Raw genomic sequence first — 27644 nt, 5'->3', positions numbered from 1 at the left:
AAATATAGAAATGAAAGTGCAGCAGATCTAGACGCTACCCTTAGGCTCCAATAACTTGACTTCACATTTGCGCCCCACAGCACATCTCAATCGTGTATTGGGAACATCTCCCAATGACAAGTACGTGAGACGTCCCCAATGCATGCTGAGATGTGCATGTGGGGAGATGTTCCCAATACATGGCTGTGATGTGCTGTGGGGCGCCCATGAGACTTCGAGTTTCTTTCATTCTTCCACAAGTCACATTTAAACCGAGAACACTTTTCATCTCAGAATATTGTCCAGGCAATAAATGCCATGCATTCCTGACCATGTAACCAGCGCAAAAAGCAAGAACTAAGATACATCAGCAGGTGGCAAAACCAGTAGTCAAAATCTAAGATATCCTTCAACTTACAAAAGCTTAACTGCCTAGCTTGGTCTTCTTACATCATACATTGTTTGTTGTTAGCCAGAATATCAAGGAAATTAAAGAGCAAAAGCAGCACACCTGGTAAACTAATTTTCTTTGGATCCATTTCTGCTTCTTGAAGGGAAAGGTAGGCAAAGTAAATAAAGATAACAATATACTAACTTTAAGAAGATTCTACTGCACTGCCAGATTTGCCGTTGTTCTAATGAGGCTTGCGAGCCAAGAAGAAGTACATTGGTGTAAAAATTTCCCTCCTGTATGAACCATTTAAGAATACATTTAAGTATCTGGAACAATTAGCCCATTAAACAGAGAGGGTAACAAGACAATTCATCTTTGTTAACCCCCCCCCCCCCAATAAAACAGAATATGTTCTCTCTTTGAGGGAGAGAGGGGAGGGGGAGAGAGAGAGAGAGAGATCTTCTCAAGTACCAAGGATTTAGAGAGAGATGAGCATGTACAGAAAGAATCTCACCTTCCACCTTCAACAAGTGACTCTGCAGCTTTCTCCAAGAAAGCTTGAACTCTTTGACTTCCTTCTGGAGCAAGATTCACAAATTCTAAGAACTTGACCTACAAAAGCAGGGAAGTTGGCACTTATAAACACCATAGAATTGTAAAAATCGGGAAAAGAATAATATACAAGGAGAAATGGCATTTTTCTATATCCATTGCAACAGCAGCATTATGGATGATTTTTTCAAACTTTTGAGTTCAATATAAATGTGACAGAAGCATGATACTTACCAGGTTTCTGGTCAAGAAACGTCCCAGAGCTGTCAGACGGAAGCTACTTAGCGAGAAATGGGTTGCATCCAAAGGCAAATACCACGGCAGAGGTGAGTCCACAGCAAGATCCTTCTCCCATATCACCTTAGGTAACAATGACAGACCATCTCCATGTCATACCAATATATATGTCTCTACTTTTCTTTTTCCTTTCTTTTTCTATTTTTCCAGTATAATTAAATTAATGGAATGTGCAATGATCATGCTACTCACCTCAAAGCCTGCAAGTTTCAGAGCCTCAAGACACTGCTTTGTTGATCGAATGTCTGGAAGGCCATCACCTAGCTCTATTTCAGCCTGCATTTATGGGAGTAAGTCTATACGTACATGGAAAAATGAATTGGAGGAAACGGTTGAAGGTTATTGTGCATCTGGCAATACAATACCTTGATTTTCTGGTGGACTGCATTATTGGGGTCATAGGAATCAGTCATGCACCATTCATATGCAGCAAAATACTGGCCAGGCTTTAATACTCTATGAATCTCTTTGTAGCATCCAAGCTTTTCCACCCATAAAAGAAAAAAATCGGATACATTGAACACAACATATAATATATGTGGATTTAAATTTAATTACATTAAGAAAACATACCGCATCTGGTGCATGACAAGTAGCTTCTATTGCATATATTGCATCAAAAGTATTGTCAGGAAGTGGCATTTTCATGAAGTCAGCCTTCAATAATCATAAAACAACAACCATAAAGGTCCAGAATCCAAAAGGACATACTATTAGAACTAAGTTCCAGACCAAAAAAAAACTCGGGAAAATGTATATGCACATAAAGGGTTACACCACAAATAGTTCAGTAAAATGACCGAAGAAGATGACAACCTTCAGAAAGTTGCAGGTCTTATGCACTCCGGCAATGTGATTCAATTCCTAAGAAACAACTGAAAGTTGTTAGTACAAATGCTACAAAGACAACAAATCTATTAAGTAGTTATAAAAGTTGAAAACATTTATCCAAAAAAAATGTGGAAAATAAATTATTATGATGGGAATTTCTAAACAGTACCAGAATATAAGAATTAATATATTCTAGAGCTATTTTAAGAGGTTTTCATGTTGCGCAAAGAGATAACAAAAATCAATTAAACAGTTATAGAAGCAAAAAAAACATATTATTGAACCAAAAAAAAATGTGGAAAACATACTATTCCTCTTGATATTTGGTACTCATTGTTGTTCAATCCTGTGATGCATGTTGAGCTGCAATAGAACACCATACAAATTTGTGATGCTCAAAGTTCAGAAGCAACTAACTTGAATAACCAACTGAATTTTCCAAGATAACAAAGATAAAATCAATGGCACTCAATGTAGTATTTTGTCACAGCCAGACCTTTTTCTTTTGTGGGAGAAAAGTGGAAAGACACCAAAAGTTTCTTTACAACATGGAAAGAAGAGAGAAAAGTTGTGGGTGGATCTCAACCTCTTTTTTTATTTCCCAGTTATGAACCATGTTTGACATCTTTTTATTAGGGCATATAACATTTTACTCCCATTTCACAATATTCGGTGTACCTTCTTCACATTACAAAGAAATATAACTAATAGACCTACCACTTTGACTTGATACAAAAAAAGGTGGCTATTTATACTCAAAAATGCCAGAAGAAATAAATATGTTCATCAGTAACTGAAATAAAAAAAACTATTTATTATTTAATAGTGAAAAGATAAAAAGCAGAAATGCTGAAACCAGAACTCTTGAGCATGCTGCCTAGACCAAGTTTGTGATGGTATCAGGCTCCTTTCAGGACAAGGGAAAAGACAAGCTGCAAGAGCTCACCTTTGGCTATATTTCGAAGTGCTTGGAAGCCAAGGAACAGGCAGAATTTCTAAGAGAGAAGTTGATCCAAGATAAAGATAGGTGTAGCAAATTGGGTATCTATTAAAAAAATGATAGTAACTATTGAAAAATCATCTTGATAATGGGTTTTAGGTTGTGAATTCTTCTCATTTAGGCAGATCTCATAGCCTTGGTCCTCTCCAGTCCAAAAATGTGCTGAAGTACCTCAGATGGATGTTGATGTTCTATTGGTAATCCAGCTTCTAGAGATGAAAATTTAGCATTGGACCTAGGGCTAAGGTTCACATATCTCCATGGTTATGATAGAGCGGATATCAGAAGACTCTCAAGTCTCAAGTAGATTATTTGCTAGGTCCATCCTTTTTTGGGTTCCTTGGAGGATATCTTTTGAGTTATGAGTTGCCAGAGCCTTGGAATCCAGGTTGACCACCTTGTTCTCTCAGTTGTCTAATAGTTGGGAGAATGAGCTTATCACTGGGCTGAATTTCACAGCAGGCCTATATTGCATTCTATCTCACTCAATTTCTTTCTGTGTACCCTCCTTAAAATATGGGCCAGTTCCTTCTGTTAGTAGTTCTATTTATCGTCCTTTTCTGTCTTAAGCAAATTTTATTGTTGCCTAGGAAAATATTTATTACACGCATGATAGAGGGATGGTTATCGGACTATGATACCCGGATACCTTTACATGCCAAGCATACCAGTGTCAGACATGATACTCATCGGATACAACACCGAATACTGTAGACACGCCTACATGTACTCTATACTATAGCATTTAATGCCTTAAAACAAATAACATGGTATGTTATAACTAATTATACTATAAAAAACTGTATATGTTAGAATTTTAATTAAATTTGGAAAGGCGAAGTGTTGAGAAATGAAATTTAGCTTCAAGAGTAAGATAATATAAGCATGATATAACCATATTACATGAAATGACCTTGCCCTTATTCATGTCCAGGACTTATGAAATGGAGAGGCATATCCCATTTCCCATATCCATATCTAGGGATTCTGGGCATCATAGTTCTCAAACTTTACAGTTTCAAGACTCACAAACAGCCATCATTTCTATCTATTATATATATATATATTTGATAAATATTGCTATCTATTATATTAACCCAATGAGTTTTGCATGTTGAGACTTGAGAACTATCTTTTGAAGTTTCAAGCAAAAAAAATGTTGGGAACTACCAGAACCTGATGATCACCCCTCTACCAATTTAAATTTAAATAATAATGTAATAATCATCAGGAAACAACAGGATATTCCAAACTAAATACCAGGACCAAACAGAATTTCCAGCTAGAGGAATAAAAATAAAAAGAAAGATTTCCAGCGAGAGGAATAAAAATAAAAAGAAAGAATAGATTTCATTCAGCTTTCTTCTATTTGTAATGTTACAAATTAATAACCCAATCTTCAAAATCAAGGATTTTAATTTTCTAGGACAAAAAAGAAGTTCCATAATCCATACATGTCAATTAAGTAGGTTACCTGAATCTAGCAATTTCTCTTAATGGCCCACCAATGCCACATCCTACATCCAACACCTGCAATGGCAAAGCAAATATTCAACTTCACCAAGATGCACCAACTGGAACTACTGCGAGTGCAACTTGGGTTGGGCTGACCAGAACCAGGCCTAGCAAATCCAAGATTTAGGTTGGATCAGGCTGGATTTCCTCTCCGTGTTGGTGTATGTCTCAAGAACTTCAACTTTTCAATCGCTAATTAAGCTGTCAAGTATCTTTAGTAGGACCTCCGTTGTCATATTAATAGTCATAATTTCAAGTACCCTTTATTCATATTATTGTATAGAGCACCCAGATTGGCCTGATTCTGTGATACAACCCTAGTTGTGCTTTTGGCTAGCAACTAGGCTCTGGTTGGGTCAGTTCAGGTTGGGTTAATCTTAGTTGGCTCTTCTATGCTTAAGACATGTTTGAGTTGGCCCTGGACCTCCCAGAAAACACCACTTTGATGATTGAGGGATTTTCATGTTACAGCAGAAGAACAATTGAACCAAACAAACCTTTTGTCCAGGTTTCAGACCTAGTTGTAAAGCAAGAAAGTGTTCATGACGCTTGATGCTTTCTCGAAGTGACTCACCTTTCCACCTGCAGATATACAGATTGCGCTTTTCATTGGTAAAACTGGAAATACAACTTTAAAATGCATATCCAGATCACGGTAAACTTTGTAGAAGAAAGGACTTAAACCACTTAATATACACATTGATCAAAAAAATAAATCACTTAATATACGCTAACCTGGGCGCAAAATGGAAGGATTCCCCCCACCCAAATTCATAGAAGCTGGTTGAAAGATCATAGTATTTATTAACCTAAAATACATATGAAACAGAAATAGCAGATTAAATTGTTTGCAGGAAAATAAATGAAGAATTGGAAAAAAAGAAAAACTCAAGTTTTGCTGCAAATGAATCACCAAGATGGGTTCCATGTCCAATAATAATGATAATGATAAACTTTCATATTACCTTGCTATGTTGAATGGTATTTTATATAATCAAAAATTTGGAAATGCAAAGATGTAACACTTTGTAAAAGGCACAATTTCCCATTGAAAATATCCGTTGTAATATTCACTAAACCATGGTAATATAACAGACATCTCACTCCCATCTTCTTAGGCATTATGTAAACATAACTATGGAAGCAAGGAAGAAACATTAAGGAGAATACCAAAGAAAAGGGAAATATTAATAGGCTCAGCAAGTGCTGTTTCAGTGCAGGCTTCTTCATTATTAAAACATGAACAATTAATTGAGCATGAAATTCCAACCCTGACTATATGTGCAGTGTTCATAAGAAAATTGATTTCCAACTACTTGAAGCAATATTTCAAAAATAAAGTAGATGATGTACCCACACTGTCAATGGTATAGCCTCTATGCAGTGTTCATCAGATCAGACAATGCACTTTTTTCACTTCTTGCATGTCAAGATGATCATAGGAATTGTTGGGTTTTATCACAAAATGCAGTTTATTCGGAATAGAATGTGCTTGGAGCCAAAAGTGGGAATTTATCCCAAAATACATATGTTTTAAAACAGAAGGATAATTGGTCTACAAGTTTCACATTGAATTGGGAGACCAGAAGAACAGATACTCTACCATGTCAGTATAGTGAGATTTTCTTTCTTCCCCATCACCTCCATAACATACATGATACTTCTCGTACCTGGATTATTAGCCAGAATTACGTCAGATATCACTCAAAAACACCAAGCATCCTTGATGACACTTGATACTGAATAAGTAACATAGAAACCAAAATAAACACACTACAGAGTGCAAATTATGGATAATGAACGTAAAACACTAATTAAGCGATTTAGGGCATATTTTATAACATTCCATGTGAACGAATCTGGTATTCCCGGGAGCAAAAAAAATAGTTGTTTTCCTGTACCGGGAACACAAAAACATTCAATTCGAAATTCTTTTCATTCGAGTAAGTTGTGATTCAAAGCTCAACCTAAAAGCACAGCAAGACTGGGCCAAGTGGAATAAATCCAGTGTTGAAAATCAAAAGACAGAAGCTGAACTATAATGTTATAATGGAAGTTCATGGTAATCGTACTGAAAAGTACAACACAGAAAAACAACAAAACAAAAAACGGCATCTAAGTGACACGGAAGAAAATGTAAGATCTAGAAGACTGTTTGTAAGTCTACATTCTTAAGAGTTTAAGATCATATAATAGCCATTCAAGGAATATAGATATTGTATCCAGTAAATCAGATCAAAGAGTCCTAATTCTTCCGTGACTTTTCAATGATTAACTTCGTTGATCAGATCAAAGAGCCCCAATTCATTCAATTAAGGCAAACATGCACGTCCGACTAAGATACTAGGAAAAAGAGAAAGGAATAAGAGAGTATACTTATCAACAGCTGAAAGAACTTCCTTTTTCTCAATCTTTCCGCCAACGCCAGATGCGAGATCCAAAGCTCCAGTTTTCGACATTTTTCAATCCTCCAAAACACAGATCTGGGAAACACTCAAAATTCCAAAACGCATTAAAAATCACATCTCTTTCCCAACAGTCGTGCCAACAAGCAATAGTCAAACTGTCTAAGGATCAGAAGTTTTCTCAAGAAGAAAAGAGCGAAAGATAAAAGTTCTTCAAACATCACCAAGTTGTCTACAACAATCCCGTCTGTTCTAGAATCAAACTGACGCCATTAACGAAGCATAGAGAACTTACATCGAGGACCGAATCTAAAAGCCCAAAAAAAGCCTGCCGAGAGCAAGAGAACACACTGGAGATCCTACGACGAATAAAACGAGCTCCTTTAAAAGTTGGATACGAAAGGGAGAGAGAAAGAGACCGGTGGTGGTGGTGGAGAGAAAGAAGTAGAAGAGACAGAGCAGAAACAGAGTGTATCGTCTGTCCTCAAATACCAAATGGCACAATGGGGCCCAACTGCCCAAGGCCAAACCGGAATAAGCGATCAACACTCAACAGTCAATAGGAATTGCATTTACATATTTTTTTCAATTATATTCATCCACTTTTTTGTAATTGTAATTAAAAAAACAACGGGTATTGGAGCCAGGTTTTGTAAAGGGAGAATGAATTTTTAGACTCAAAACGGTAATAATAATGGGCCTTTTTTTATCACTTTCTTTTTTTTATAACTTTCTCTTTATTTTTTCTTGTAGAATGGGAAAGACGGGTCTTATCATTCGAACCACTAATAAGAAAACGCATAAAAACTAAAATGTTGAAATTGGCCGAATATGCATTTTTGTTCAATACGATATCATCCAAAAAGTTTATCATACAAATTTTGTTATATTAATCTCTTTTTAAATTCTTAAACTATATCTATATCTATACTAGAATAAGGTCTAGATTTTGAACTTTTTCTTTATTAAAATACCTATATTTTGTATTTGATCCCTCCCTTATTACGAGGGCAAAAATATAAGTTGAATTACTAGCTTAGCTTAAGACCTATATTTAAGATATTTACTTCAAGTCACTTTCGTTAAATTTTATATTTGAAATTACATTATATAAATGAATTTTATATATTTTTTTCTTAACTAAAGCACTCCTATTTTCGAATTTGATCTATCTCTAAAGTATAAAGTATTATTACTTTTCATTTTATTTAATTCCTTCTTATAAACGGTGTTAACCAGTGTTTTCAAAATTGGACTGGAATGGATGGTCGGACAAGAAAGATTATAAATTAGTCACCTGATGTTTTCAAGATTGGCTCATCCTATAACGCTATAATGGGGAGGCCAACCCTTCACGCACTCCAGGTAGTCATTTCTTCCTACCACCTTGCCTTGAAGTTCCCCACCGAGCGTGGCGTCGGGGTCGTTCGTGGAGACCAACATGCCGCCTGTCAGTGTTATGTGGCAGTACTAAAGGGCAAGAATAAAGAAGCTCTGCCACTAGAGGGTATCGACCTTAGGGAGGAGCCAGCCGGCTGAGGACCTTGTCTCAGTCTCCCTAGACGATGACGAACCCGGCAAAACAGTCCGCATCGGGTCCAACCTTCCCCCTAAGAGCCTATCTGAATTGGTAAGTTTCCTAAGACCCAATGCCGACATCTTTGCTTGGTCCGCCGCTGACATGCTCGGAATAGACCCCTTGGTCATTACACACAGGTTGAGTGTGGACCCGAGCTCTAAGACAGTTCGGAAAAAGAAGAGGAACTTTGCACCATAACGTTGGAAGGCCATAGAGGAGGAAGTGGCAAAGCTACTCGATGCCGGCTTCATCCGAGAGGTACACTACCCTAACTGGTTGTCAAACGTGGTTATGGTAAAGAAAGCTAACGAGAAATGGCGGATCTATATTGATTTCACAAACCTTAACCGAGCCTGCCCCAAGGATAGTTTTCCTTTGCCGATGATAGACCACCTCGTTGACGCCACTATACGGTATGAGCTGCTTAGCTTCATGGATGCCTTCTCCTGATACAATCAGATAAAGATGCACCCAGACAATGAAGAGAAAACCTCATTCATCACCGAGCATGGCACATACTGCTACCGTGTGATCCCTTCGGCCTCGACAATGCTGGGGCCATCTACCAGTGCCTTGTCAACAAGGTGTTCAAAGAGCAGATGGGGAGGAACATTGAAGCCTATGTGGATGACATGGTAGTGAAGAGCCTGAGGGTTGAGACCCACGTCTCAGACCTAGCCGAAACCTTCGACACCTTGCGAAAGTATAACATGAAACTTAACCCCAGCAAGTGTGACTTCGGTGTTACATCAGGCAAATTCCTAGGTTTCGTTGTTATACAGAGAGGCATTGAGGCTAATTCTGAGAAGATACAGGCCATACTAGATATGGCAACCCCGTAGACGGTGAAGGAGACTCAAAAACTCACCGACCGAATAGCAGCCCTCAATCGCTTCATGTCAAAGTCAGTCGACCACTGCCTACCCTTCTTCTGGGCCATCAAAAAGCTGAAAGAGTTCCAATGGACGGAGGAGTGCCAATGCGCCTTTGACGAGCTCAAGGCGTACATTACTTCACCTCTCCTTCTCGCCCGGTCGGCTAAGGGGGAAACCTTGTACCTATACCTCTCGGCTGGGGATGAGGCAGTCAGTTCAGTCCTCATCAAGGAAGATGGCATGTAGAAGCCGGTTTACTATGCCAACAAGGTCCTCTGTGACGCCGATACCAGGTACCCTGAGATAGAAAAGTTGGCTTTTGCCCTCGTGACTTTGGCAAGGAAACTCCGGCCATATTTCTAGGTCCACATTGTAGAGGTCTTGATGAACTAGCCCCTCAAGGTCGTCCTTGCCAAACCTGAGACCTCGGGACGCCTGACTAAGTAGGCCATCGAGTTGTCGGAATTTGGCATCCAGTACCAGCCGAGGCCCGCGATCAAAGCACAAGCCATGGCAGACTTTATAGTGGAGTGCACCTTTAGTCGAGCCCTTCGCTAACCCCCAGAAAATGTTAAGGGGGATCATGTTGACGATGAGGCTCAACCTCAACGGAAGCTCTTTGTCGATGGGTCCTCCAATGCTAAAGGAAGTGGAGTAGGCCTCATCCTCCTCACACAAGATGATATTGTCCTAAAATATGCGCTAAGGTTTGACTTTCAAGCATCAAACAACGAAGCCGAGTACGAGGCCCTCCTCGCTGGTCTCCAGCTTGCTAGGGACCCCGACTCCTCACATGTCGAAGCCTTCAACGACTCATAGCTGGTGGAAAATCAGGTGAACGACAAGTACCTTGCCAAAGTCCAAGATCTAACCCGTCACTTTCAACGCTTCTCCCTGCAATGGGTCCCATGAGCCGAGAATGCACGAGCCGACGCTCTCTCCAAGTTCGTGAGTACCTTGAGCGGATCCCTCAGCTGGACTATGCACGTCGAGAAGCTACTTCGGCCCTCCATCGAAGAAGTCCAAGTGCTCCCCATAGAGGCCGAACCTTCATTGATGGATCCCATCGTTAACTTCTTGTCAACAGGACAACTGCCCGAAGACAAAAATGAGGCAAAACGACTTAGATGATAGGCAGCCCATTAAACCCTGTTGGAGGGAAAGCTATACCTAATATCCTTCACCCTGCCTTACCTCCGATGCCTCCGTCCAGAGGAGGGCAATTATGTGTTACAAGAAATTCATGAAGGCATCTGTAGTAACCACCTCGACGGGAGAGCCCTAGCCCAAAAAGCACTAAGGCAGGGCTACTTCTAGCCTACCTTCCACAAGGACGCAGCTAGATTGGTGCAAAGATGTGACCCATGCCAGAGGCACGCCAACTTATGCCACAGGCCAGCCACCACACTTTCGGCCCTCAACATTCCATTGCTATTCGCCAAATGGGGCATGGACCTCCTTGGCCCCTTTCCTCCGGCCACAGGGAGCAGAAAGTACCTCGTCATCGCAGTAGACTACTTCACTAAAGTGGGAAGAAGCCGAGCCTTTCACCGCCATCACGGCGCGAGCCATCCAAAACTTCTTTTGGAAAAACATCATCTGCAAAGTTCCTCGCACATGGAATTCGGAGAACCTCTGGATGTACTACAAATGATTGTAATATATTTTTAAAAACTATGGAATGAACAAAGCAAAGTTCCTCTTCGGCTTAGTGCTCAGCGCGTTTACCTACTATGTCTTTATAACTCTTTGGCCTCGTGACTGGTAGGGGCGCAAGGCCTCCTCCGAGTCTATACCCCCTCGCTAAACCGATGCCAAGACTTAACGAATAAGTAGCGGACACCTTGGCTATGACTTAGCGTGTTAGAATATGCCAAAACGACCGAGGGCCCCATGTGCCTCAACGCCCCGCCTCGGTGGCGACTAGCCTCCTGAACTTTTACACTTAGTGCTACTAGTAAAAGAAGTCAGCCTCATCGGAGTGTTGCACTCGACCCCGTGAAAACAAGTGTGCGGAGGCATGGGAGCTAAGCGAGCCTCGGCTCTGCCTAGGCCCCATGGAGCTAGACGAGCCTTAGCTCTGTCTTGGCCACCCACCAATATGGTAGGCCACCTCAGCCTTGTCAAGGTTAACACATTGGGATACGGGAGCCAGGTGAGCCCTTGCTCGACCTAGGCCCCACGAAGCCAGATGAACCCCAGTCTGTCTCGGCCGCCCCTTAATATGGTAGGCCACTTCAGCCCCGCCGAACCCAACACTTAGAAAATTGGGAGACAGGTGAGCCCCAGCTCAGCCTCGACCCCATTCTACATCGACGGGTCATGTTGCTATCATTTAAGTAAAGGGAAGAAAGTCAGGAAAGCTTGGCACCCCGCTTCGACCTCTCCCCATCACAGGCCTCTTCGGCCCCGCCTAAGTGAATGATTAAAAGGGTGTTAGGTCAGGCAAGCCCCGGCTCAGCCTCGAAGGCTTCACCTCGGCCACCCCTTTGCCATGATCTTGACGCACAAAAATAGAACAAAGTAACTGAAGAGAACTATGCCCATCCCACGCTGTGTTTTTTCCTTTGGAGGGGCAAGGACCCTTCAGCAACAAAAGCATAAGTGCAAAAAACGATGCGAAAACATACAAGGAAAGATAATACAGCAAAACACAAAGTGCAATAGTACACAAGTGCAACAGTTGAAGCAAAAGATCAAAAAATTCCTCTGATTTTCATTATGTACAAAAAAATCTTTTTGGCTTTACAAATTTGTTCTATGGCCCTTCAAGCCAAATACACAAAAATAAAAGTTCTGGCTTAAACCTCTCCACCAACTGGAGAAGGAAGTGTAGAGTTAGTTGCCTCTTTGGGAGTATAGGGAATCACCTTCAGAGATTCAACATCGAAGTCCGGAAACACCGCCAGGTGTGCCTTCTTGGTGTCCTCGATCCCGTCCAAATAAGCCCCGAAAGCAACGTCGTCCAGCTCGCTAACCCGCTCTTCCTAGACCCTCTTCTCGGCACCAACCGTCTTCTGTTCGGCCTCAGAAGCCATCTTAGCTGCCTCTTCGACCCTCCGCTCTATATCGGCCACCCGCCTATTCGCCTCAGAGATACCCTCCTCAGCTTGATGGAGACGCCACTCGGCCTTGGAGATGAGACTCTCTACCCGAGCCCTCTCAATCTGCTCCTTGGCAAGAAGATCTTGTGTCTTCTTCAGGTTCTCCTCAGCCTCCTTGTGGAACTTCTATTCGTCAGCGAAGAACCGCTGCATCTCGCGGCGCTTCTCTACGGCGTTGGTAGCAGTTTGCTGAATCTTGTCTTTCTCAGCCTCCAACTTATCCATATTGGTCAGGGTCAGCTTCAATCGATCCCCCAGACCAACAAAATGAAGGCAGACCTACAACAAGAAAGCAATCAACAACCAGCAAAAAGAACGAAAGAAAAAGAGAAGCAAAGAGGAACAGACTGTTACCTAGGCCAGGCTCTACAACCCTTGGTCGTACAACTTGTCAGGGGCCATCCTCAACATCTAGAAGCGGTCCTAAGACAATAGGGACCCACTTAACAGCACTAGGCCAACTCCCACATTGCGGATCGAGTCCCCCTCGTGGACCTCTCACTGGGGACGGAAGATCTAGTCATACCGCTGGGCGAGCTCCTCTAACGGCATGGGAGCAGAGAACGACCCCATCCGCTTTATGTGGGACCCCCTCGAGGCATCACTGGTAGAGCTCCTGGTGCAGGCCACCTTTTGCTGCGGTAGACCCCCCACAGCCCCCTCGGGCAGTCTCTTCCTCCCTACCACGACCTTGTCGTTAGGTCCTCTCGGCACCTCGGCCGTTTGTTGCGGCGCTTGCTCCTCGCACCCCGGTTGGACCTGCTCGATGAGCCCCTTCCCCTTTGCGGGGATCTACGGAGGGGCTCCCTTCGAGGGAGTTGTTGAAGAGGTCCCTTTGGTAAGGACCTGTGCCCTCGTCCCCTTGGCAGGGACCTGGCGGGAAGACCCCCTCTTTTGCAGGGGTAGAGACCTTCCCGGCCTTCTTCTGCCCATCAAAAGGCATCTTGGCCCGTTTCTTCTGCATGGCATGAGCACGTTTCAGAATAGCTTGGTGGGTATCCTTTGGCACCTCTGCAAACAAAGTGAAGCCATTAGTAAGGCAACAAAAAAAAATGGAAAAGAAGAGAAGAAAAGGGAGGGGGGAAAAGGATGTGTTAAAAGACTACAAGGTCTCTCCTACTGAGGGTAGCAGAGCCAAGCCCCGCAAAAACTAGTGGGACCTCCTCCTCCACCAAGGGCTGGGCTCGAACTATCCCCAGGTCAAGCAACTATGGGAGGTAATCGTTCTCCTCACTTGTGAGCACGGGGACACTCTTCTCCGTAGCCTGGCTAACTTCTCCCCACCCTGACTTGAAGGACCAACCCTCGGGGCTGGACAGAAAGAAGAATTTTCCCTTCCAGTTACAAACAGCGCTCGGAAGAGCCTTAGCGTCAGCTCCACCCCCGGAACCGAGCCACCACCAGCATGGCCACTTTGGTCCTAACGGCGTTGGGCACCAGCTGACTGAGAGTAATCCTATACGCCCTCAACAGTTCGGAAATCAACAAATGAAGGGGAAACTGGAGGAAATGTTGGTAGACGCAGATCTCCCCCTCATTAGGAGTCCACGAATGTTCGCCTACTTCGGGCACCCTCATATCATAGGACGAGGGAATGAAGTACTGCCTTGCCAGAGCTTTGACCTGGTCCCCATCTAGAGAGTTCTCGAAACCCAAGCAGAGGACATCAGGCTCAGCTACTACTTGGGCAGTCCTCATCCCGGGAACATGGTCTAGGGTTCCCTCCCCCTCGGCTGGGTAGACCCCTTCGGCCTCCCTCGGTGTCATAGAAGCGGCACTCTCAGAGGGAGGATCCTCGCCTCGATAGCTGCCTTCGGCACCCTCAGGGGCTACCCTTTCCCGGAGCACCATGACCTCCCGCCATAGGGGGTCAAGAGTAGAAGGACTCAAGGGGAAAGGGGAGAAGGGGTATGGGAAGAGCTCATTTCTGACTCATGCAGAAATTCATAGCACTCAGGTCCAAAATATGAGAAAGACATTGTTTGAAGTTACCTAAGAAATATGGAGGAAGAAAGAGTGAGAGTAGAGTGTTGAAGGTTGGAGAGTTTGGAAGCTAAGTTCACTTGAAGGCAAAGGCACTTAGAGGCAAATGACAGGAACGCTACCCCTAAGGGCCCTATTTAAAGAGGAACGAATGGCCCAGATTTCTCAAGATTCAACAGCTAAGAAGCCACCGCCTCCACTACCCAATCATGCCGCGCTGCGTGATGATCAACCTTGGAAGGCAAAACGACGCTCCAGTGACAGCTCGAATTGTCCTTGACCCAACGGACGTGAAACGCCTCCGCACCTGTGATCCAGTTGTGCCACATCCCTAAACGCTCACCCTCGGAAGGCGAAACGATGCTCACTCTTGGAAGGAGAAATAATGCTCACCCTCGAAAGGCGAAACAACGCTCCGGGTGGATTGACGTGTCTTCCCACTATGGACCACTGGCCTACGCGACCCGGCCGCACGGATGCGTGCACTAGTCAGACCAGAAAGCCATCCCGTACACAGGTCCTCGGGCTTTATAGGTCTTCGACCTAAAACAGCCTTTGGCTTCACAGGTCTTCGGCCTAAACAGCCTTTGGCTCCACAAGTCTTCGGCCTAAACAGCCTTCGGCTCCATCGGTCTTCGGCTCCCCATGTTCTCAACCCAAATGACGGTACCAGAACATCTGCACTGAGTGCGCCTCCCGAATCGCTTGTCCGAAGCAGCAGTGTTGTAAACCACTTGCAGAACATCTGCACTAAGGACGGACCAGGTAGAGACACAAAAGAGGATGCCACTATAGGGTACACCTCGGTTGTTGAGCCCATTGGTGCTCACCATTATTACTCCCATCAACTGAAGCCGAATTTTCCTCTTTAGCCTCGGGAGTGAGGGGCAAGTGATGTGGGGTGACCCAACCCAACCCATTTGAGGCTGGGAGGCCTAGCCCACGAGCGCCAGATCAAGGAACGAGATCCACTACAGCAGGGATTGCCCTGCCCCATCATACGGAGCCAACCGCGATGCACTCACATGATCCTACCAAACCCGCTTATGGCCCTCGTACGGTTCTCATCTCAAGCGTTCATTTCCACCTACCTCCAGGAAACTCATGTATAAATAAGGGTACCTCCCTCCAGGTAAGGGGGTGACAAAAACTCAAGACCAACAACTATTGTCGTAAGGGCTATTGCAATAATTGTTGTTGTGACTTTATTCTGGAACCGCCTACTAGGATCCTATCTTGGTACTCTCCCTTAGTACTCTGTACTAACTTGACCGTCGAAGACTTTGCCTCGGGTTCTCACTTGGGGCCTCTGACGTGTTTTTGCCTTGCAGCACTCCATCCACCTACTCTCGGCTTCTACCGTACTCGGAGTCCACCCCGCCTCAGCGTACACACCTCGGCCTCAGCAGCAACCTCTCTAAGTCCTCAAAGCCTTCGGCCACCCTTCAAAGTCTAGGGGCAAAATTACTTTATTGTCCTCGGCCATTCCGAGCACCAACAGTTAATCTTTACCCCTAATCCCTGATGGGGACTAGTTCCTTATCGAGAACCTAAATCCCCAACTTTTATAATGAAAAGTTTTTTTTTTTTTTTTCGGGGGAGGGGGGGGGGAGATTTACTTAAAGGGAAATTTTTAAAGCGTAAGTAATAGGGAAGGGACTTCAGTCCCTAACCATGTTCCCGTCCTCGATTGGGATCCCTATTAATATCCATCCCTACCAAAGTACTTTTCATCCTGAACCCGATTAGGTTGGGGAGGTCAAGTATCCAATAATGATGGGGAAAATTGCCATTTCTAGGTTTGAGGAGATGAAGTAGAGAGATAAGATTGAGTTATTAATGGATGTGAAACGAGGAAAAAAACAAACAGAAGACAAGAAAAACAAGAAAAACAAAAAAAGTATAGAAGTTAAAACACTAATTCTCAAACATCATAACTTGGTCCACATGGGCTTGCATATTTTTTCTTTATTTCTAACTTGGTCCACATGGGACTAGGAGATGGGTGCCATGTATGCATTCTTGTATATTTAAGAAACCAAACTTTATTTGACCCCTACTACTTTTCTTGAGTGGGAGTAATTGTAAAATTTTTAAATATATTCATAAATTTCATAACTATATAGATTTTTTTTTTTTTTTTACTTCGATAAAACCCACCCGTGGCTGTGAGGTAGGCGTAAGGGGAAGATCCGGTCTCATTGCAGCTGCACGTTGGTAACATCACCCATACTTGTTTGTTTTCATTCATGGGAGATGCTCCCAATGCTTGTGAGGTGGGTGAGGAGGAAATTCAAATTCAATGAAATTGAATCAGAATTAGGTTGCCCCGTATCAAATGTATCATATGATATATTTTCACTATTGATACACCTTTCAAAAGGAATTTTGAGAAATATTATATTTTGATAAACAAAATATATAAAATAACATGATTTTATGAAATTTTGAAAAAATAACTCAGAAAATAAAGATAAAAGGTTCATGATGATGCACAATCTGGCCGATCTTAGCTGTCAATGATCTTGCCTCTGAACTGAGTAACAGGGACCTGAAACGGAAGGAGAAGAGAAGCTCCGGGGAGAACCCGGCGTAAGGGCTCCGAAGCTCAAGTTAGAATCCTTCAAAGGCAAGATAAACCAGATAGCGCGAAAGTTAGCATACCTCGTTCCTGGGGGGTAGAAGCCTTTTATAACCACCTCGCGCACTTACTTACAGGCTTCCGTCAGGTCGGGCATGATTACTTCTGAACTCCTGCCAGTTCGGATGTCATTTCCTCTGGCCGGACAGAACCGCCACTGTTCCTTTTGTCGGAGCCGTCTCTGCGGCTAGTGACGACGGTTGTAGGTGGCGGTAGCAGGAAACCGTTTGAAATGCGGCTGTCAGGCGTCAGATCCCAAATCAGTCAGGTGCGTCGCCCTTGGATACGGACGTCTTTCGTGTCGGGTACGTTTGGTCGGCCTGGTGTTTCGGAAGTGAAGTGTTGAGTGGCGAGCGAGGTGTCTTGAGTTCGGTTTGGAGTGTTCCGAGCTGCCATGGGCCAGCTCGGGTTAGCTTTGTGAGGCTTGGGGCCCAGTATAGCTCGTGCTCCTTGCAGGGAGCTCGGGTTCTCCGGAGGGAGCTCGCTCTTAATAGGGAGCTCGGACTCCCAGTAGGGAGCTTGCTCTTAATAGGGAGCTCGGACTTTAGGGAGCTCGGGTTCTTAGGGAGCTCGGACCCTTAACAGGGAGCTCGGGCTCCTAGTAGGGAGCTTGGACTTAGGGAGCTCGGACCCTTAACAGGGAGCTCGCTCTTAACAGGGAGCTCGCTCTTAACAGGGAGCTCTGGCCCCTAGTAGGGAGCTTGGACTTAGGGAGCTCGGGTTCTTACTTAGGGAGCTCGGACCCTTAACAGGGAGCTCGCTCTTAACAGGGAGCTCGGACTCAGTATAGCGGTTTGGAGTTTGGGCTCGGTAGTGAACTTGAACTTGCTTCCGATGTTCGCTTTGGGCGCTCTACTGTCCCGAGCTGCTTGCCTTTGCCACGTGTCGGGCGATCGTGAGGTCGGGCCAAATTTCCCTTCATTATTTCACAATATCAATACACCCCTTCCGTCAAATTCTTGAATTATGCACCGTTAGATAAAATTGAGTTGATTATCATTATTTATTATTACTATTAGTAAACTATTTTAATATATCCTATTTTATAATTTTGGTGAGAGCGAATTTCCCGCTTCCCAAGTATTGGGACCAGTACCACTAATGTCTGTCTATTTTAATCCGACGGTAGGCAGAGATTCTCACGTGAGCCTGACTGCGGTGGATTATTTAGTTTTGCAACCCGACCAAGATTTTTCAATGCAGCCAAATTTACATACCAAGCAAGTAGGGCACATAGTTCGGGTCATGCTCATGGAAGAAATGGCCAACTTAATTGAGTTGAGCGAGGTAAGTTGATGATTATTTATGTAAAACGAAGATCCGGATCGGCCTTTGCAAAATAAACATGGTCCAAAAGTCCAAACAAATACAGGTTGTAGACATCCTGGCTTTTTTAATGAACAAAGATTCAAGATTGGTTCCCTTACGACTTTTCTGGTATAGGTAACAATAGTGGAGAGAGAATAAACAGTTCTTATTAAATGCAGCTCACATGGGATGAGAGCCAGTGGACAGGAGGGCATCTTCTCAAAGCAAAAGTCCTACATACATGATCGAAGTATGGCACCTAAACTGTAACAATAGACCTGACAAAAAGTTGAGCCAATCCACGGACCCGACCCAATCCAACCCGAAAAAATGGGGTTAGAGTCTCATATTTAGCTACCTGATTGTAAAAATGACCCGACCTGACCCAATCTGAAAAAATTGGGTTGGGTTATGGGTTGACCTGTTGATTTGATTGTCAAGTTTAATTGTGATTATTGATGCATTGTTAGAAGTTTTCACTCTTTAACTTTTTCTATTTAGTCTTTACTTTTTATTATTTACTCTTTAAATTGTTAAATGTTCAAGTTTTTTTTATTTTATATTTGAAAATTTAAGGTTAATTCTTTTAATTTTGATATTTTTTATGTAATTTTTCTTTATTTTTTTAAATTCCGATTATTTTTTGGGATGACCTGAATTGGCCCATGGGTCAACCCTAACTCAAACATTTAAGGTTAGGGTCTAGCATATGACAACCCAACCCAAAATTCAGCCCGACACGAAATCAACCCGAAGTATATAAACCCAACCCTAACTCGACCCACCCAACCCAATTGCTAGGTCTAAAGCTGTATATTTAAAATATCTTTAGGTCAATTTAATATAAGGCTTTTAGTGATTCTCCCATTTCATAAATTTTTATTGGTTTTACAGTTAGAAATGTCGAGAGGAGAGGAATCTAAATACAGGTAGGTTTTGGTGATTAAAACCAAAAGCCCAATAAAAATTTATGAGGTGGGATAAATCATAGATTTTCTTTAATATGTTAGTATGCGGTCAGATGTTATGCTCTTAGAGTGTTTACCCCTATTGCACCCCTAGCTGGAATTGATCTGTTGAGGTGATCACTGAAAATCATCTCTGGAGATGTAAATAACATTGAATTCAAATCTTTCCTGTCAGATTTAAATGGGTTTGAACCGAATTTGGACTGCAGCTGAATATTGAATAGCGATATTAACTAAAAATGATCAAAATGCCATTATTAATAATAAAAGAAAATGATCAGAATAAATGTCAAGTATATATAAGTATATTTATTTAAATCGAAGGGAATCGGATTCCGGATAAGAGTGAATCCATATTTGATCTACTAGGCTTATGTTTCAGGCTTGTAACTGGCTGGGGTCATGATCACCCCTAATTGGAATAGGTCACATCTGCGCCCTACACGTCTCACAGTACATCCCTGCCGTGTATTAAGAATATTTTCTGGTGATGTATCAGAAATGATGATATCATCATCTGGAAATATTCTCAATACACAGCGGAGATATGCTATGGGATATTGTAGGGGCAGATCTGAACTCTAATTGAAATCAGTCACTTTCTATTTCTTTACTTGGCTACTTGCAAGGCAAATCATTAAAGTGGATGATAATGTTGAGGATAAGAAATTCGAATTGGTTTACTATCCAACTATTGTTGCTTTAAATGGATAAACTTTTAATTTTACAACCAACCTTAAACTAAATTTTAGAAAAGGCAAAACCTTGATTTTGAGCCATTGAGTTGAGCCCACACAATGGTTGGCAAATGGAAAACACTAAATGAGTAAATGGGTCTCACTCTCAAGAAGATTTACTGGATATGACAATGAACGGAATGGTATGGCAAAAGAGTATTCACAAATGATGACAGTTGTCTTTATTTTGTTTTATTTTTGAAGCATATCTATCTATATACTTGAAGCATTGGGAGGGTGTACACCATTATTGGGAAGTTGATACATACATGTTTTTTGTTCTCTAAATTATTGACACGTGTTTCACTCTTCCTTCTCCTCTTTATTCTCTCTTTTCTCCCATCTTTCTTTGTTTAAAAAATTACAAGAATGTCACATATAAGACAAACCTCCCTTATAATTGCCTCTATAATATTCAAAAATTATATCAATGCCACATATAAGACAAATCTTTTTATATAATTGACTCAGTGGCATTCGAAAATTACATTAGTGCTACATACAATTATTTATGATTACGGCATCCTATAAATAAAATGCCATTCCTCTTCTTTCTCAACTCTATCTTTCTCTCTCTCCTATTCTCTATCTCAACTTTTATTTATTCATTTATTTATTTTATTATTATTATTTAAATATTTATTTATTTAGTAAAATTAAATAAATCGATAGAATAAAAGATATGTGACATTAAGAGATATATGTCAATAAATATTTATTTATTTATTTATTTTATTAAATTATTTATTTATTCAGAAATAGTTTACTAACAAATTATTCTCTCTCCTTGAGCCCAATATTTAGTGTTGTCAACGAATCGAGTCTAGTTCGAGATAGCCTATACCAGTCCCATCTCAATAGACTTTTATTTATTTATTTAATTTATTTAAGAAAAACTAGGGTTGAACCAATGGGTTGGCTCTATCTTGATGGAGCTAAATTGACCGAACATAATTATAATGGTTTTGGTTCCATTATTTTGTCTTGATTAATTATTGGATTGATTTTCAATCTTACTTGTCCAGAATTGATTCATGTCCGGAACCAAACATTTTATGAAATATATAATTTTTTATCTTTCTTGTATTTTTTGTCATGCTTCATGTTTGAAATAGTAAATTTGATAAATAATAAATAAGATAATATTAGTTAAAAATGTTTAACTTATTAACATAAAAATAAATTAGTATTATTTTGACTATTATTTTTAATATAATGAGGTCTATGATTTGATCCCAATTAAATAATCGGTTCAAGACTAGTTCTACATGGTTGTTTATTATTCATAATAATATAGTTATAGTTATTTTATTTTAAAAAATGTAACCTAATTTATTATTGTATCTCCAAATGGCATTTTTAAATTTTGCCCTTGTGAAGTAGGCGCTTACCCGCTAGTGATTTAGATAATGGATAAACAATGCCAAATCAGATCGTTATGACTTTGTTTGTTTGTGGTGCAAATATTGGATACAGATTTTGCATCTCATTCAAATTTTCAATTATTTGGTTGTCATTCTGATTTGTACTTCTATCTGATACAAAATTTTATATTTTGTTTTATTGCACTCATTGGTAGTGCAAATTTTGCATCTCAAAAATTGATTTAATATTTACACCACCTTCCTACTTCAATTCTATTTCATATAAAGTGGGGGGCCACATCATCTTGCTTCCTATTTTGCTTTTAAGGCTTAGTTTGGAAAGAGTACAAATGCAAATATGTACAGCATAAATATATACAAAATAATACAAAGCATAAGGTTTTGCACTCTACATATTTGAATTTGTATTCCTTCCAAACTCAGCCTAAACAAATAACCCTCCTCCTACCTCCACTATCTTTCACAAATGGTGGGGACTTATTTCATTCCCTATTTTACATCTCACGAAGAAATAAGTCGAAACCAAATCTAAAGCAAAAGTAAATCAGAATTTACACATTGCCTATTTAAACTCCTATGCATTCACACCAATGAAAATGCAAACAAAGTCAAAATGTTTACATAAGCATTTATTCAAGTTATGTGCAAATTAAGGACATTTGCATAAATAAGTCATTCAGATTGGATACACATGTATCTAAATTTTATCTATTTGGTTCACATTTGGAATCAGAATCAAATTCCCTTGAAATCAGAACTGGGATGATTTATTCCCATAGTTTAGTTTAAATAAGAATCAGAATTGGAATTGAAATAAGCTGGAATGAGATTTCATTTCCAAGGGAGGGGAGAGAATGTTCATCCCTCAAATGGTGGAATGTCATCTCAGCATGAACGGGAATGAGATTCCAATTCCACCCATCTCATTTCGACTTTGATTTCAAACCCCTATTCCTGTGAACCAGACAGGCCCTATCTCTAAGGTTCAGATTTTTTTTTTTTTTTTGAGGAAACTAAGGTTTAGATTATACTCAGATTGAATTTTTGATATTGAATAGCATTGATAAATTAAACTAATTAAGGATGGTCATAATATTTTATTTTAATAATAAAAATGAACTAAATATTGCTTTGATATTGTATATTATAAATAAAAATGACCTGAAAAATAACTTCTATGAGACTTGAACACACCAACTTTGTCAAGAGAAACATATCTAACTATTTAAAGAAAAAATACTTACCTTGCCACCTTGGTTTTGATGTAAGTCATAAAAAATGAATTTGATTTTATAATGATGACTGATATCTTTACCTTTTCTTGTAGTCATGCCCTTACATTAGTTAATGTCAACTTATAAAGTGCCCTGCCCATGATTTACATTGAAAATCTTCATCATTTTCAACTCTTATAACACCTGCCAATTACCCAATTGAGATGGTTACTCAGACTTTAGAGTCCCTTTGAATATTGAGGCCCAAGATCAAACATGCAAAACTACAGACTGTTTTTCATTCATTCAATTTAAATTTGACAGAATTGATGAAAATAATCAAAAGGCTTTCGTAATTATACTTCATTTTTCTTTGAAATTTCAAAAAAAAAAAACCATCGAAGAAAGTGTTAAGGAGATTTATGGAATAAAAAATCATGGACCTAAATGGCAAACCAAACACTTCTTAATGAAAAAGGTTGATTAAGTAAATAAGTTGTAAAATATTTGGGATGTTTTAGTAAAAAATGAAGACTATAAGTTAGGTTTAAGTAAATATGTAAAACTATAAGGTATGTTCTAGTAAATGACCCTAATAGAAAAGCATAAGTGTATACAATTGTTTTATATTTTTAACTTTTTAAATAATTAATAATTATTCATATTTTATATACTACTTTTCATATATTTTTTATAATACAAAAATAACAATAATTAATTTCAATTAGGTTTATTCATCAAACTGATGAAACCAACCTGATCAACTCGATCCAAGTTGGTTGGTTTTCTAATATTTTAGGTCAGCTTTGGTTAAAAAATTTCTCAATTCGACCAAGTTGGATTAGTTTCACTTGGCCATTTGTAAACCAACCAAAATCGAACGATCTAACCATAGATATATATTAATATTTTATATTTTAAATATAATTTTTAATATGAAAAAGTGGAAATTTTCCCATATTTCTTAGTCTAAAATGTTTTATATCATAAATCTAATTTTTAATTTTTTAATAATTGCACTGAAATTTTTAAAATTAAATTAAATTTTTAAGTTTAAATCTTTTGAACCGACTGAGCAAACCAAAAAATCAACCTAAACGATACAACTTGAGTGGGTCGGTTTTCACAAAAGGTCAATTGGTTTCATCTCACCAACTCCGCAACCTGATCAAGTCAATTTGGTTGACCAAATAGCCTATGACCGAATCGAACCAACTCATGAACACTCATAATTTTAGTTAAATTAATAGTCTCATCTCTAATAAATAACAATAGTTTAATCTCCAATAATTATTGAAAATTTATAGCAATATTATGTTATGATTTTTTAATTTTTTTATTTTATTGCATAATTTCGTTATTTTAACTATTTAAAATATAGTTATGTTAAATATTTCGTTATTTAAAATATTTTATTGCATAATTTCGTTATTTTAACTATTTAAAATATAGTTATGTTAAATATTTAGTTATTTAAGTATTTAAATGATATATACAATATTTATAAATACTCATTATTTGAATTTAAGATATTTAGGTATTGAAATAATTAAATATTTTTCTATGTAATTATTTAGCTATTTTATTATTTAAGATATTTAGTTATTGAAATATTGAAATAATATTTTATTTTTTAATGTTCAATTTCTGTTTTTTGAATAGCATTTAATTTTAATAACCTGGAAAATCATAATTTATATTGTTAGTACATAATTTCGTGATGGTTTTGTAAAAATATAAAACTATTAATAGTATGAATATTGTTAAATCTATTATAATAATTTTTTTTAATAATTATTTTAATGTTTATACTAGTATTACATACTTTCATTATTAATCTTGTAAAAATATTAAATTATTATTAATTTGAATATTATGTTATGATTTTTTATCTTAAGTTTTTTTTAATTTTATCGCACAATTTCATTATTTTAGCTATTTAAAATATAATTATGTTAAATATTTCGTAAATAATATATAAAATATTTAAAAATACTCGTTATTTGAATTTAAAATATTTAGTTATTGAAATATTTAAATAATTAAATATTTTCTATGTAATTATTCTGCTATTTTTAGTATTTTATTATTTAAGATATTTAGTTATTGAAATAATATTTTATTTTTTAATGTTAAAGTTCTATTATTTGAATAACACTTAACTTGAATAATCTGGAAATTATAATTTATATTGTCAGTACATAATTTCGGCATGAATTTTGTAAAAATATAAAAATATTAATAATATGAATATTATTAAATCTATTATTCTATTATAATTATTTTTGTGTTTTTAATAAATATTTTAAAGTTATTATATAGTTTGTTAAAATATTTAAATAATTTCTAATTTTTTAACTTTCTTTAGATAGATATAGATAAAAAGTGGCCAAGAGAATAAATAGGAATTAGAGATAATTTGGAGAGAAATTCTCTAGTAAATTAGAGATAAGTTAGGGGATAAATAGAAATTAGGGATGATTTAGGAGAAAGTGGGGGAGGTAGTTTATGATAAATTTTAGGAGAGGAGATTGTTGGGGAGGGAGAGCATCTTATTAGTTCTTTAAAAAAAAATACATAGAATAAAAAAAATAAAAAAAGGAGAATATATATATATATATATATAGAGAGAGAGAGAGAGAGAGAGAGAGAGAGAGAGTGAGAGAGAGAGATGTTTGGTATGCTTTGAACTCCAAAGGGAGACCACATATATGTATGTGCATGTGCTAAGATTAAGGGCAACAACAACAACCTGGCCATTCTTCTCATGGTAAAACCCCTCGAATACCCATGTCTTATTCATTTGCATAGAGCTCTCAGAATTTTCTTTACAACTCATTTTGTCCGATACTATACCGGAGGCGATAGGAATAGCATTGTTCATCCAATGTGGACAAAGTTGGGTTTTTGAAAGAATTTAACTACATGTAATGTAAAATGTAAAATGATATTAGCGCATTGTTAATGGTGGAGAGGTCTTTGTCGGATGGATCACCCAAAAAGGGAGGTCTTAGTCCAATTTGAAATAAGAGAGGATGTTTCAGTACTTAGGAGAAACCTTAGAGGTGGTTTAGGCCTTTTACCCTGAAATTTATATCCAATAATTTTAACGGCACAAAACCTATATGCTTAAGGCTAACATGAAAAAAAAAATTGTCACTTTCATCCAAGTGGCAAGTAATCAACCATTAGGGTCAACCCATAATGGCATAATTAAACAATACACAATTAAAAAATAAATAAATATATAAAACTACAAAAAATACATTTTTTTTTTTGTGAATAAATGTCTGACACATCTCTAACATTATATATTTATGATATTAAAAAATAAGTATCACACATAAGAAGTATTTTTATTAATAATGATAATGAAACACAAAAATTTAAAACTGACCCCAAAATGAAACTGTTTCCCGTTAAGTGCTTGATCAATAATTCAACATTTTAGGTTAAATAAGTCAGCCCATGATGTCATAATTAAATAATAACAATTTTAAAAAGATAGAAACACAAAAATAATTAAAAAAATATAAAAATTTTATAGAAATATTTGTATACATCTCTAATGTTATGTATTCATCCTATCAAACAAAAATAAGTATGATAAATTAAAATTATATTTATCAATGATAGAAATAGAATAAAAAAGTAACTTAAAAAGAAAAGTATTTTTCCATCCTAGTGGTGGTTAATGGTCCATAGGAGTACAACTTGAGCAGACCCAACTTGAGGCTGGAATAAACCTAGTCCACAATATTAGATGGACTGAGCTTGGATTTTCAGTTCTTGGGTTGAGTCTAGGCCTGAGTCTGAAATTTGTTGTTGTTTTTTAATTTTTTTTTGGATTAGGCTCAGGCCTAGTCTTAAGTATCCTGAGCCCGATCCAACCACATACATAAATACATACAAAAACACATATTTGCGTACCACATATATGCACACATATTTTACATATACAAATATATACCAATTATTAGATCAACCTGAGCCTATCCTGGGGCCTAAGCCCAAATACGTCGTTAGTTTTTGTGCAAACAACTGTGTTCGCATAAGTGTTCTTGGCAATGCTCTACCACTCTGTCAATGACTTTTCAGGATTTGGTTCTCACACAACTATCCTCACAGTATTTTTATAGCTTTTTGCAGCTGTGCATTGGAAATATCTTCATGTTTGTATATATTTTTTACAGTGAGATATTCTCAATGCATGATTGTAAGGGACTGTGAGGGTCTTGTGTGGACCGATATTCTCCATGTTTGTAAAGGTTTTCCTACCCTTCCCTATCCTTTCCTTCAAACCAAACATATCCTAATGTTTCCGACTGTCCAAATTTCAACCATGTTTTGACCACCAATTCCCTGGTCAAATGGTATGACCATCTGGTCCAAATCCCAGATAAACGGTTCTCGGATTGCTGGACTCGGAGCCATAATCGGTTCCCAGGTACCATGGTTTCGACCTTAATCCAATCCATCTAAAATTGGGTTGGGTTGGAGCCCAAATCTCACCAATCTTATTAATGAAACACCTAATCCAACCGCTAACGGCCCAATACAGCCCAATGATATGTGGTGGGCCGGTGGGGTATAGGTCAATTCGTTCCCTTCTTTCATGTGTAGGAAGACGTGGCAAGAAAGCAGCGGCCCAGTTGCCTTTGGCCAGTCAACATAGAGGATGCATGCAGAACTCGAGTCCGGATCTGGTGCAAACAAGGCGTGTACAACTATTTATGAACCCCAATCATATGTAAACACATCATTAATCCGTACATCTGTAGTACTTCCATCGTCACCTCAGCTTAGGTGGCGTGGCGCCCCTTGATTCGCCAGAGGGAGATTGCTCTCCGTGTCTCCATAGTCCGTACCACTGCTCC

At 39.0% G+C, this 27644-nt stretch overlaps 1 protein-coding gene across 1 annotated transcript; it reads right to left on the bottom strand.

The window, feature by feature from the left end:
* Nucleotides 1–366: 366 nt before the first annotated feature.
* On the bottom strand, nucleotides 367–7434 carry SMT1 (sterol methyltransferase 1). The gene is made up of 14 exons (XM_010258850.3): nucleotides 7269–7434; nucleotides 6945–7051; nucleotides 6172–6238; nucleotides 5304–5377; nucleotides 5066–5150; nucleotides 4528–4583; nucleotides 2362–2416; nucleotides 2039–2086; nucleotides 1796–1879; nucleotides 1588–1704; nucleotides 1415–1498; nucleotides 1160–1285; nucleotides 888–985; nucleotides 367–666 (listed from the first exon to the last, which is right to left on the bottom strand). Exons 2-14 carry the CDS (start codon nucleotides 7025–7027, stop codon nucleotides 615–617), a joined length of 1029 nt encoding a protein of 342 aa, XP_010257152.1. The 5' UTR covers nucleotides 7028–7051; nucleotides 7269–7434; the 3' UTR covers nucleotides 367–614.
* Nucleotides 7435–27644: the final 20210 nt, after the last annotated feature.

Source organism: Nelumbo nucifera, chromosome 7, assembly GCF_055504915.1.
Source record: "Nelumbo nucifera cultivar China Antique chromosome 7, China Antique-T2T, whole genome shotgun sequence".
NCBI classification, from domain to species: domain Eukaryota; kingdom Viridiplantae; phylum Streptophyta; class Magnoliopsida; order Proteales; family Nelumbonaceae; genus Nelumbo; species Nelumbo nucifera.
The sequence above is the reverse complement of the archived record's forward strand: the minus strand, read 5'-3'. Positions and strand labels throughout refer to the sequence as shown.